This window comes from Lipotes vexillifer, unplaced genomic scaffold (assembly GCF_000442215.2).
Source record: "Lipotes vexillifer unplaced genomic scaffold, Lipotes_vexillifer_v1.1 scaffold125, whole genome shotgun sequence".
In the NCBI taxonomy this organism is placed as follows: Eukaryota; Metazoa; Chordata; class Mammalia; order Artiodactyla; family Lipotidae; genus Lipotes; species Lipotes vexillifer.
The window spans coordinates 217,477-230,402 of NW_006785403.1; the positions used below are offsets into that span (position 1 = coordinate 217,477).

Genomic DNA, 12,926 nt, shown 5'->3' on the forward strand with positions numbered 1-12,926 from the left:
ATTAAGGGCAAGGGTGTGACAACAGATATGGGGTATTTGGGATCAGGTTCAGTTGTTCTGAGTTCAAATATACTGCAAGGCAGGGGTAAAATTTTCAGTCATCCACATCACCCCCTCTACCCTCCACCTATTGCTGAAGAATGCACCATTTCCAAAGGAGCAAAGCAGAGAGGACATTGACCAGAAAAAAAAAAAAAAAAAAGCAGAAAAGGACCAGCACCTTTTTTCATGCAGCTGACAAACTTTTGGAAAGGCTCTGGGTCTTGCCTATATCTCAGAACCAGAATTCAGAAGGGAGCAGGCTGTCATAAGGAGATTTATTTTAGTAATTAAAAAATCGTCAGACTTCTTCCCACGAGAAAGCCTGTCTGGTTTAATTGAAGGACTGACTGTGTCAGACTCTGTGATGGACATTTTCCTCCATATGAAATGAAATGAATAATACATTTAATTCTCCCAACCCTGTGTTTTACTTTTATAATTATAATATAGCAAAATATAATATATTCATCTTTTGGACCAACTGTGTATAATAATAACTGTAGTAACAACTCAGTCCAGAAGAAATATTTTTATGCTTAGAACCCTGAGTCACAAGAAATTTTAAAAAATTAAAATTTCAAATAGGTGCATTTTTTTTATGTGAAAGAGTATGAAAAGGTGATTAGCATAAACCCCCCGAGTCTAAAAATACATTAGGATAAAACTCTGTGGGGAAGGTGAAATGGATACAAATCAAAGGAGAGAAAAGAACTATATAAAATTTCCAACAGTTAAAGACGATCAGTGCATTTTTAAATGGATGATGATGGCTATTCAGCTGCTATCCCATGTTTTGATTCCGCTGAATATTTTAGAAAGTGTAACTTACTGCTGTTCCAATTCCCTGGAAGCTAAGTTCTTAAGCGACTCTTTCAATTTGTAATAAAAATGTTTAGCTGTCTATTTAAAATTTTGGCAGGAGGTGCACGGCTTTTCAAAATTCTCCTAAGAGAGTGCACATGTTTTAAAAAAAGTTTGGAGACACCTGCATGATCCGGTTCCCCCCTTAGTGGGCATGGGAAGGTTCAAAAGGAGGAGCCTTGAGAAGAGCGCGTGGGCCGAGCTCTCACATTCCCCCGGAGGCGCACAACCTGAAGTCCGTTCCCAGGGAACCCTCAGACTCCTCCAGCGCCCCCTGGTCCCAAAGAGTGTCATGACTCAGGGAAGCCGTCTGAGAGGCCGCTTTGGCCTGGGGGTACTTGCACGGCTTTGGGAGCGCCGCCAGACGCGGGACCCCGGCTCGTACCCGGGAGCCGGGCGCCGAAGCCGGGCGCGCACTCGGCGTTGCGGCGGCAGCAGCGGCAGTCCTCGCTCCAGTGGTACCCGGCGGTGCAGGCGCAGCGCCGCGGAGCCGTCCGGTTGCCAGGCTCCACGGCCACCAGGGCCTTGCCTGCGGGAGAGAAAGACAGGGCGGCGAGGCAGCGGGAGCAAGGGCGGATACACACCTTCCACCTCGTGCCACTCGCTCTCCAGCACCACCAGCCCCAAACCACCCAGCCAGCGCCCCCCCCCGCCCCGCCCCCGGACGCAGCGCACGGATGAATCACTCAGATCACCGGGATTCAGGAACTCCCAAGTTCCCCCTCACACTTCCTGTGCTGGCACTAAAACATACCAGAAGGGTTTTTTTTGTTTTTTTGTTTTTTTTTCCTCTCTCTCTCTCAATAATTAAGAGTCTTGTGGTTTCTGAAAAGTCAGTTTTCATGTTGGTAGGAAGATTAAGGCCTGGGGGGGGGGGGGGTTTCTGATCATTGACTATTTTGACGAATGCAAAATAGTCGACTTCACAGCTTCTTGAGTTTTAGTAAATTCAAATGTGATAAACATTCTTAACACCAATGCTAGATCAGACCTAAGAGAATTGGGTTTCTGGAGACTGGGGATTCATCTTGGGATCCCGCAGGGCTGCAGGATTATTCAGAATCCTGAAAACAGGCGTCACTGTGGGATTAGATACGGGCAAAGTAAGGAGGTTGGGCCTGGTGACATACTTGGAAATTAATCTCTCCCCCAAAACTTAGGATAACACGTTCATTGTCTCTTTTCTCACAACACATAGCAAAGCTCTCTCTCCTTATCTCAAACCTCCTGGCCCTTTCCAGTTTTTGTGGAATAAAGGTAAATGCTCACACACAGTCGACCCTCATTATTCGCTGGTTCATATTGGCAATTTCGCCTACTAGTTAAAATTTAATCGTAACCCCCAAATCAATAACTCCTGGTGCTTTTGCAGTTATTCTCCAACACATGCAGAACAGCGAAAATTTTGAGTCACCGGCTGGACATGGATGTCCCCAGCCAAGGGCAAACGGGGTGACACTGCCTTCTAGTTTTAGCTGTCACACTGGAAATCAGAGTCCTTTTTGTGGTCTATTTAGTGTCCTATTTTTGGCATTTTTGTGTTTTTTATTGGTGAGTTCACTGTTTAAAATGGCCCCCAAGCATAGGGCTGAAGTGCTGTCGAGTGTTTCTAAGTCCAAGAAGGCCATGATGTGTCTTCTGGAGAACGTCCATGCATTAGATAAACTTTGTTCAAGGCTGTTTATTGTGAGTTCATTGTTAATGAATCAAAAATATTTCTTAAATAAGGTGTCTTTAAACAGAAACACATACAAAATGAGGTTATGTTCACCCACCCAGGAGTGGTGGTTCAGTATTTGCTAGCTCAGTGTTTGTGGTGACTTTATAGAATATAACTACCATGAATAACAAGAATTACCTGCACATACACATGCATACATGAAACAACACAATAACATTTATTTAAAACAGACTTCCTACTCCTCCTATACATGCCCATCTCACCTGGATTGTCCAAACAGCCCTTGTACTTTATATTTCTGAATACTTATCAGAGTTTGTTATGGACTGATGTTTGTATCCTCTCAAAATTCATATGTTGAAATCCTACCCCCCCCCGCAGTGTGATGATATTAGGAGGTGGGGGCTTTGGGAGGTGATTAGGTCATGAGAGTGGAGCCCCCATGAATGGGATTAGTGTCCTTATAATAAGAGACAGCACAAAGCTTGCTTCCGCTCTCTCTCTGTTCGCCACCATGTGAGGACACAAGAAAGTGGCTGTCTTGAAACAAGGAATAGGGAACACACCAAAAGCCCCGCCATGCTGGCACCCTTATCCCAGACTTCCAGCCTACAGAACTGTTCTGTATATATATTTGTTGTTTAAGCCACTGAGTCTGTGGTATTCTGTTATAGCAGCCTGAACTGCCTAGGACAGAGTTCCAAGAGAAAACAAAGAAACCTGAAACCTGTTCCCTCCTTCACTGTCTCAAGTTATAACCAGCAGGGAGCGAATGCTTCCTGTTCCCATTCTTTTCAGACCAGAGCTCGGTGAACCTGAGAAGTCTCCACTCCCTTCTGTGCCCACTCTCCGAGGCCCAGGTCAGCTCTGAAGCATCAAGACCAACTTGCATAAACATGGACATACTGTCTGGAACATATGAACAAGTGTCATTTTCCTTGGAAAATTCGAATTCCAGTATCCCACTCAAAAGTAAGTGCATGTGGACTTCCCTGGTGGCGCAGTGGTTAAGAATCCACCTGCCAATGCAGGGAACATGGGTTCGAGCCCTGGTCCAAGAAGATCCCACGTGCTGGTGAGCAACTAAGTCCGTGCACCACAACTACTGAACCTGTCCTCTAGAGCCCGCGAGCCACAACTACTGAAGCCTGCATGCCTAGAGTCCATGCTCTGCAACAAGAGAAGCCACCACAATGAGAAGCCCGCGAACCACAACAAAGAGTAGCCCCCGCTCGCCGGAACTAGAGAAAGCTTGCGTGACGCAACGGAGACCCAACACAGCCAAAAATAAGTAAATAAAATTAATAAATTTATATATATATATATATATATATATATATAAAGTAAGTGCATGTAAGCCTGTGTGGTTATGAACAATTTTGACATATTTTTAAATATCTTAATGCGCTAGGTTTGGGGCTTTAATCAATTTTGGCAGTAGACAGAGTGAATCTTTCTTTCCAAGAGACAGCAATGAGTCAAGCTCATTACTAAGCAGTGGGAAAGAAAAAAGACTTGATCAGATGCTTCTGCTCAATGGAGTTTCCATGTTACCTTCTCTGGACAAAGTCTGCCAGCTATCTCTAACACTTTAGAAAAATTACAGTGTTTAGAAAAATGCTTATTTCCTAGTTCTGTCTACTGAAAAAACAAACAAACAAACCTATATACAAGGATCAATCCAGTAGCAATGAGCCTTTCCAGCACCCAGACTGAAGTTGCTAAATAAGATGTTCTGCTGAAAGCAATGAGAAATCCTTGGAGAAATGGCTGATTCCAGCTTTAGGGCAGGAAACGTCCAAGGTGAGGCTGGGAGCAAGAGAGCTCAGAAGGACACCGGGGGCCACATTGAAAGACTTGGGGGCCACCTGGGAGAGGTGAGATAATCCAAGCACCAGTAAAACTAGTAACCACAATAGATTAAAACACTTCAAAGACGTAAATGCATGAGTTCATAATATTCATACAAATCCTTTGGAGACAACTTGGTGATCGAGTCATTATTTTGAAAAGTGGTAAATAAAGTTACAAGCATTCATTCTGCCTTTCCTGTATATACTCTACTTCAGGGTAACAACCTGTTGATGAGGCAAGTTTCTCTTTAGAAAGCATTCCAGCCAATAAAGGAAGAAGGGATGATGGAATTAGAACATCACCTTTCTGCAGGCCCTAATGAAAATGGATCTAGGCCATGATCATCAACAGCTGCTAATATCACCCAAAAGAGAGAGAAGCAGCTCCTCTGTCAGTACGGGCATCACCACATCATGCTCACCTTTGAAGGAGTTTTGTCAAAAACAAAGCAGAAAAACCCAGATTCTGATCAGCCTTCTAGATCTAATAACCCCTTTACAGGAAATATCGGAGATATAAATATTCAGATATACATCTATATCTGAGTCACTTTGCTGTGTAGCTGAAACTAACACAACACTGGAAATCAACTATACTTCAAGAAAAACAAAACAAAACGAAACTATTCCAGAACAGAAGTTCTACATGAAGAACCTTAACACAATCCTTCTGGTATCCGAAGCACATCTTTCTGGGGGTCTGTGGTCAAAACTTCCTCCCACAGCCCCTAAAACAGACAGTATTGCTGTATCTAAAAATGTCATTTGTCCACACAGCCCCCGACGTGACTGACTCACCTGTATCACAAACTTTATGCAGCAGGCATTTATCTTCTTCATTCCAGGTGTCCAGGTATTCATCCGGGCCACAGGGCAGACAGACGCTTTCAGAGGTAGCAGTGCATTTGGAAGACAAGTACTTTCCTTAAATTAGAAGGGGAAACATGCACCAATCAAAAATATTTCCTCCCAAAAAAGCCAACAAATCAACAAAAATGCACCAATCTGGGAATTCCCTGGTGGTCCAGTGGTAAGGACTCCGTGCTTTCACTGCTGTGGGCCCAGGCTCAATCCCTGGTCAGGGAACTAAGATCCTGCAAGCCACGGGGTGTGGCAAAAAAAAACAAACAAAAAAACAAAACCAAGCACCGATCTACTGGACCCCTTACATGACCATGATCCTAGGACATCCCCCAAAGGTAGACTGATATATGAGATAAGACCACATCTCACAGCGATGGCTCCTCAGGCCTCCCGGCTGGCTCAGATAACCTCTCCTGGGTTTGCTGTGCCTGTGTTCACGGCAGTCTTTTAGATCTTTTAAGTAAAAGATCACCCCTTCCACCCCAAACCTCTGCTGACTAAGGAAAAGAACTATGGTTTTCAAACTGGTGCCTGCAGAACTTGAGGGGTTCCCTGGGGGCTAAGCAAGAGGAACTTCCTCTCACCTCTCCCCTCCCATCTTCAAAAGCCCTCTACTGTCAACCTGGATAGTTAACTTCTTTTGTCCCAAGTATACTGTGGGCTCACGGTTAACTTAGTTTGATCAGAGAGTAATGCACACACGGTTAACTTAGTTTGATCAGAGAGTAATGCACACACACATGCATGCATGAAAATCACTGGATCTTCATTCTATGAACCCACAAAATATTTGCAGCTAAAATGCCTAAAGGACCTTGTTATAAGGCAAACACCTTTTCCTCAAACCTCTCCTCTCCCCAGAACAGTGAGTGAGTGAGTGAGGACCCTCTGGGCTTGGGGCTTCACTGAGGCCACAGAAACACTTGGTCACCTTCTGGCAGAACAACTTTGGGGAAGTGGTGACCAGTCCACCTTCTAGCCCTCAGCAGGTATTGTGCGGGGGAGTTATAACAGGGTTTCGGCAAATTCTAGCAATGATTCTAGGATAGATGACCACCCCCATCCTCTGCTAATTTCTGTGAAAATAATACTTTTTTTTTTTTTTTTTTTTGGCCATCAAGAAGGTCAAGTGCTACAGGTGCCCTTCCACTGGCTTCCAGAAACTTCCAGAACCCACTCTCACTCTGCCCACCCAAGTGGTTATCAGTATATGACTAATAAGATCTCTTCCCAGAAACGCCCATCATGCCTTCAATCAGCAATCACCAAAAGCACATTGCTGATTAATTAATGCAGCCAAATAGTCTCTCTTTCACCCCCAGGCACTACTTTTGACTCACTCTCCAGGATCAATAATGCCGGGGGGTGTTACAGGTGAAACGGAGCCTCAATCAGGAGTCCAAAGTACGGTCCCCAGTCCTGAATCTGATACTGGCATCTACATGTCCCTCTCAACTTCACTTTCCCCATCCGTAAGTGGGGACAAAAAGAAACAAAGATCCCAGGCTTCCCGGATCCCAAGAGGAGGAATCACCGTTTAAAGTACCTACTGTGTACCAGGCACTGTGCTAGGTGTTTTTCCAACTTTGCCTCATTTAAATCCTGCTGCAGGCCTTTTCACATTTAAACCCAACTGGCTTATCTCCAAAGCCCAGGCTGTTTGCACTAAAAGATGTTGTTCTTCAAAGGAGATGCAATCAATTAAAGCACTCTGAAATATTTTTTTAATTTTTTTTTTCATTAAAACTTTTTTTTTTTTTTTTTTTTGGCCACACCGCATGGCTTGCAGGATCTTAGTTCTCCCACTAGGAATCAAACCTGGGCCCTTGGCAGTGAAAATGCCGAGTCCTAACCACTGGACTGCCAGGGAATTTCGCAAAATAATACCTTTAAATAAGAGTTGTATCTCATATCTTGAGAGTTTGAATCACAAACTTCTAAAACAGAGTTTCAGAAACCATCTTGCCTTCTCAAGAAACAGCGTTTTGGAAAGCTGGTACTTAATTCATGCTCCAGCATGTACTTAATTCAAGTACCAGTTTCTGAAGTTGCTCTTGATTTTTAAGTGATTTCATCTACTGAGAGAAAAGTTTTTGTCTTCAGAGTGACAAACACCACTATCTGCCACTGCCATAAAAAGCCTACCCAATTTCTTTTTTTAATCTGGCAGGATAGAAATGGTTCCTTAGATTAAAAAAAGAACCCCACCCACTTTTGGAGTACAATGACAGGAGGCTTAGAAGTACAAACCTGGTTCACACTTGTTACAGCATCGTCCAAGGTGCTCGTAATGCCTCTCGCTAGTACACGGAGAGGTGATCTGAAAAGTCACCTAAAGAGAAAGTGCACATCAGGTAGAGATTAGGCACAAGTTCTTTCTAGAGAAAATAGAAAGTGAATTACTGACTCACATTTCTGAAAAGTACAAGAAATCACCATAAGCAGTCCTGAAACTGCTTTGCATAATACCACCCCCCTCCCAAAGATGTCGCTTTCCTATTCTAGCCCATTTCTCCCTAACAATGTACAAAACCAATGATTCTGGCACCCAAATCCATTTAAGCATTTAAAACAATTTCGGTCATGCTCATGGTAATAGGCTGGATGAAAGGGAAATTTACAAATGGTACACAGAAGGTTGGAAACCGCTTTACACAACCCACGTACGAAATTGGTCCCACTTCTGTGTCATCACATGGTGGACAGTTTGCTCAGTCCACTTTGGTCATAAAACTGTAGGACAGAATGGGGCCCCTTAACATGTGTCTTACACCAGGGGAGGCCAACTGTGGTCTTACAAGCTAGCTCTGATTTTAAAAAGATGCTTAATACCGCTTACCTTTTAAAATTTTAAACATGCAGAGAATCTGAAAAAGTGGGACAGCAAGGGGTTACAGGAAGCCTTCTGGCTTCCAGCCAGGAGCCCTGACCGACTGCCCGCCCGCTGGCTGAGGGATCCCCGACAAGCTGCTTCAGCTCTTTGAACCTTGTCTCCTTTCTGTATGATTCTAATACCAATATTAATTTCCAAGTCTGCTCATCTAAGCAGAACAAAACAAAAAGCCAAGTTCCCTACAATCACTCAGATTCTTATCAGTTTGCCACAGAAAAGCTCTTTTCTTTATCAGCTTTCTCAGTGTCAGAAAAAAACCCACACTCCTGTTGACAGGCAAGCAGTGGAGCGATGAACTGAACGATGAAGTGGAAGCGCTGGGCTCAGCTGCACAGACTTCACACTGTGCGTACCAAGGGTCTGGCTCCTGCTGGGTCCCAGGGATCCAAAGTTACAACCTTGCCCTCAAGGGACTTCCGCACACCAGGGTGTGTGCTATGATGGAGCCAGGTGGGTCCTTCCCTCAGCTGAAGGCCAGGGGAGGTGTCCCAAGGAGTGTGACAAGTGAGCACAGGTTGACAGGATAAAAAAGAACTCAGCCAGATGGGGAAAAAGGAACTGGCCCGTGGAAGTGGAGGGCAGGGCAAGGAAGCATCTTTGGCAGAGTATGAAATGTTCAAACAGGGATACTGAGGCCTGAAGTGGCATGTCGGGTGGGGCTGGCAGTGGAGACCATCAGCAGAGTCCCAGGAGACGAGACCAAGGATGGTCAGAGCAATCAGAGGGCTTCACCTGCCTATGCAAGAGCTTGGATGGGAGGTGAAATAGTGTGGCCTGGAAGAAGCCGTGCATCCTCACAGTACCTCAGTTATGAAGGAAGTTTTCTAGAGCGCACCACACCCAGAAAAACCCAGGCTAGCTGAGTAGCGTGTGCAGGATGCCCCCAGTATGGAGCTCTCCGACCTCCCCCAGGCCAGGTAAAGGGCTTCCAGGAGGGTTGGGGCCAGGGACAGTTACTCTGAGGCTGATGAGAATGTCAAATGTGCTTCTGGAGCCAGGTATGCCAGGAAGGTTGTATTTGGACTTGCTTCTGAGACCTGTCTAACACTCTCTGTGGACCCCTGATAACATGGATTGATGTTCCCCGAGCATTCGCCACATGACAGGGTCTGGTGGACAGTGCAGTGAGCCCACTGGACATTAGGAAGAATTATGTAACAGAAATCACCCCACCTCTCCTTTTGGGTCTCTTTTTCTCTGTTTTGATAGGAATCTGTTTCTCTGCGCCTGGCACAGTAACGTGTGCACACAGAAGAAAGATGCACAGAGGCAAAACGGTGAAGCTGAATTCGGTCAATGCAACTTTTGTCTCACAAACAGGATTTGTCTGAGCCTGATGATATGTGAGCACTCCGCTCCTGCGAGGCTGATGACAAAGGCAAACAAGAGAAATGTGTGGTTGGAGATAAAGGTCGATTGCTTCTGACCCATAAGAAAGCTGCAAGAGTCTCTGTAAGATAAGCACAGACTTTGTCTGTATTACACACACAGCTTCTTTTTAGGGGAATTTGGTAAAAGGACTCCCCCCAAGCAGCAGCTTAGAAGCTCTGTCAGGTGCTACAGGCTGTGCCCTGGGCTCCAAATCCTGGTACCTGGTGAGCATCATTGACCTGAATATGTGGATAATTTGCTTACACGTTTAGGAGAGTGGCAGTGATTCATTCAACCCATCCACCGTCTAACCCAGGAGTGTAATACCTCCTAGCAAAAATGGGGAAGCTACTGATTCCAGAGGTAACCAGATGTCTTAGCTCTTAAACAGATTTTCACAGATTATTCCTTAGAATCCATATCTGTCTCCTAAGCTTACTGTGACTTTACACCTGGACATGTCTTTTTTAAAAATGGAGATATAATTCACATACCATGAAACTCACCCTTTCAAAGGGTGCGATTCAGTGTTGGTTTTTTTTTTTTTTTTGTATATTCACAAAGTTGTGCAACCACCGCTGCTAACTCCAGAACACCTTCATCACTCTAAAACTGATATGTCTGCTTGACACAGCTCTAGGATTACAGATCTTTTAAGTTGCATAAGCAATTCTGCTACTGGGAGAATTGGCTATGGTGAGGCAGAAAATTATGGAATTAATCTAACTTAAGGTATAGCTTAAACTGAACCCTACTTTATTCTTGAGTTACATCAGATACTTTGCAGTACACCTTCAAACCTTCAAAATGGCAATAAATATTCAACTCAAAAGGCAACATACATACATAGATATGGTTAAGGAAATGTGGTTTGCGGGTAAATAAAAAGAATCGGGAAAACTCTCTGTAGGAGGCCTACACCTTCAGAAGGCAAGATGTGCCTTTGTTATTTTTTTCCTTCTCTTGTCCCGCCTCTCTGCTTCTAAGAAGCTCTCTGCTTCTTTTCCCCTACTGGCAGAGCTGCAGCTCTAGGATGACCCTCTTATTAGAGGATCTGCAGCTCCCTGGACCTCACACAGCATGTAAAGCTTGCCCTGTGCTGGTCTCACTCTAATCCCAAGCTTCACGTCCAGGAACCCTGTGGTTTGCTCTCCGCACTGCAGTCCCCGCATTTGTAACTATTAGGAAGTCCAGATCTTGGACACCCTGGCCTGTCACCTTTTGCTGATCCCCTGAGGACTTGTCCCTCCATGCTACAGGCCAGAAGGGCTCTGCCTGCCTGCCTCCTGGATCCCAAGTCCCCAAGTCCAACCTTCTTGGGCTCGGTTTCCGGTTAGCCTGAGCTGGATCTCCTTGACACCAGCCTCCCTCTGTCTGGATAGCCTGCCAAATACATCCCCAGACTGGCGTTTTTTTTTGATGTGAATGAACGGATGCCCTTCAGCCCCTCCCAGTCTGACCCCTTCTTTTTCTTTTTTAACATGTTTATCGGAGTATAATTGCTTTACAATGGTGTGCTCGTTTCTGCTGTATAACAAAGTGAATCAGCTATACATATACACATATTGCCATGTCCCCTCCCTCTTGCGTCTCCCTCACACCCTCCCTATCCCACTCCTCTAGGTGGTCACAAAGCACCCAGCTGAGCTGATCTCCCTGTGCTATGCGGCAGCTTCCCACTAGCTATCTATTTTACATTTGGTAGTGTACATATGTCCATGCCACTCTCTAACGTCGTCCCAGCTTACCCTTCCCCCTCCCCGTGTCCTCAAGTTCATTCTCTACGTCTGCATCTTTATTCCTGTCCTGCCCCTAGGTTCTTCAAAACCATTTTTTTTTAGATTCAATATATATATATGTGTTAGCATACGGTTTGACCCCTTCTTTTTCCTACAGATTCTAGCTCTGACATCTCCCATCTCAACAGCCGCTGGGAGAGCCTCCAGGCTGCTCAAGCCCCTCCTGGTCCTCTGGCCCTTCCCTCCCAACAGCTCACAATCTGGGCCTGACTCTAGCCCCCAAGACCAAGCTCCCAACGGTTATGAGGTAGTAGCTCTTATTATTGGTAGCAATCCTAGTAAGGCAGTAATTTGATAAAAACATGTTCCTGCTTCAGTGTTTTGGAAGCAACCTCCCAGGGAATGGGGGGATTCAGCAGAAGGCTGCAGATTTTCAGTTCATCGGGTGATTTTGTCAACCACCTCCAGTCTCCTCTCTTTGCCCAAGATGTAGCAACAGAAGGCTTTTGGTAACCGACTTGAGACGTACAAACTTTGAGTTACCTACGTTTCTGTCTAGGTTGCCTTCAGGATTGACTTGTTTCCCTCTAAAACAATAGAGCTTCGGAACCATCGCTGTTTTCATTAAGCAAATAAAGCAGAACCACTTCTAAAATGTCTATTTATTGAATAAAGAATACAGTCACATACATTCAAAATCAGGTCTGTTGCAGCGCTTGTGTTTTGGGGAATACGATTTGATTCATGCATGGTACTTAGAAGTCTCATAAAAACCAGCCATGTCGGGCTTCCCTGGTGGCGCAGTGGTTGAGAGTCCGCCTGCCGATGCAGGGGATACGGGTTCGTGCCCCGGTCTGGGAAGATCCCACATGCCGTGGAGCGGCTGGGCCCGTGAGCCGTGGCCGCTGAGCCTGCTCGTCCGGAGCCTGTGCTCCACAATGGGAGAGGCCACAACAGTGAGAGGCCCACATACCGCAAGAAAAACCAGCCATGTCCTACCTACCACAGTTCTTAATCAATAAACTACAAAAGTAATGTTTGGCCCACAGAGTTTACATCGACTAACTTCTGCTTTCTAACAGACTTCCCCGGAATGTATAAGAAACACTAGAGTCTGTTTGTAGCAAATATCCTTTACATCCCCTGCCTTTCCTTTCCCCCCATATAAATTCCTTGGAAACTCTAAATAAAGGAGTTAAAATGGCAAGACAATACATCTGATTTATTGGACATCTGTTGCCTCACTTTCTTGTTTTGTGTCACGTGTATATTTGTTTCAGGGCATACGGGCTGGTATTTAATTTTAACGGCTGACAAACTCTTCTGGAATAAGCATGTCCACAGTCTGTGCAAGGCTTTGGGAGGCCAGAGGGAAATAATAAATCGTACATCAAAACTGTCTTTATAAAGCTCTGTGGATTTATGTAATGCCATGTTGGGTCTAATCCTGAGAGGCTCCAAGCTGAAGAAACAAACTTAGAAATTTGTTAAGAGGGTAGGTCTCATGTTGCATGTATTTTACCACAATTTTTTAAAAAGAACATATTGGCTTTTTCATTATTTACTCTGTGACATTTTTCCTCATGAAACTCATTGTTCAACTCCACTGGCTTACAAATATT

General features: G+C 44.9%; 1 protein-coding gene across 1 annotated transcript in view; it reads right to left on the reverse strand.

The window, feature by feature from the left end:
- TNFRSF11A (TNF receptor superfamily member 11a) overlaps positions 1–12,926 on the reverse strand; it is a 53,007-nt gene that overhangs the window by 23,503 nt on the left and 16,578 nt on the right. The window contains exons 4-7 of the mRNA XM_007457533.1: positions 8,197–8,342; positions 7,552–7,633; positions 5,236–5,361; positions 1,289–1,432 (exon numbers count right to left, since the gene is read on the reverse strand). Coding sequence (XP_007457595.1) covers positions 1,289–1,432; positions 5,236–5,361; positions 7,552–7,633; positions 8,197–8,342 — 498 coding nt within the window. The remainder of the gene's footprint in view (positions 1–1,288; positions 1,433–5,235; positions 5,362–7,551; positions 7,634–8,196; positions 8,343–12,926) is intronic.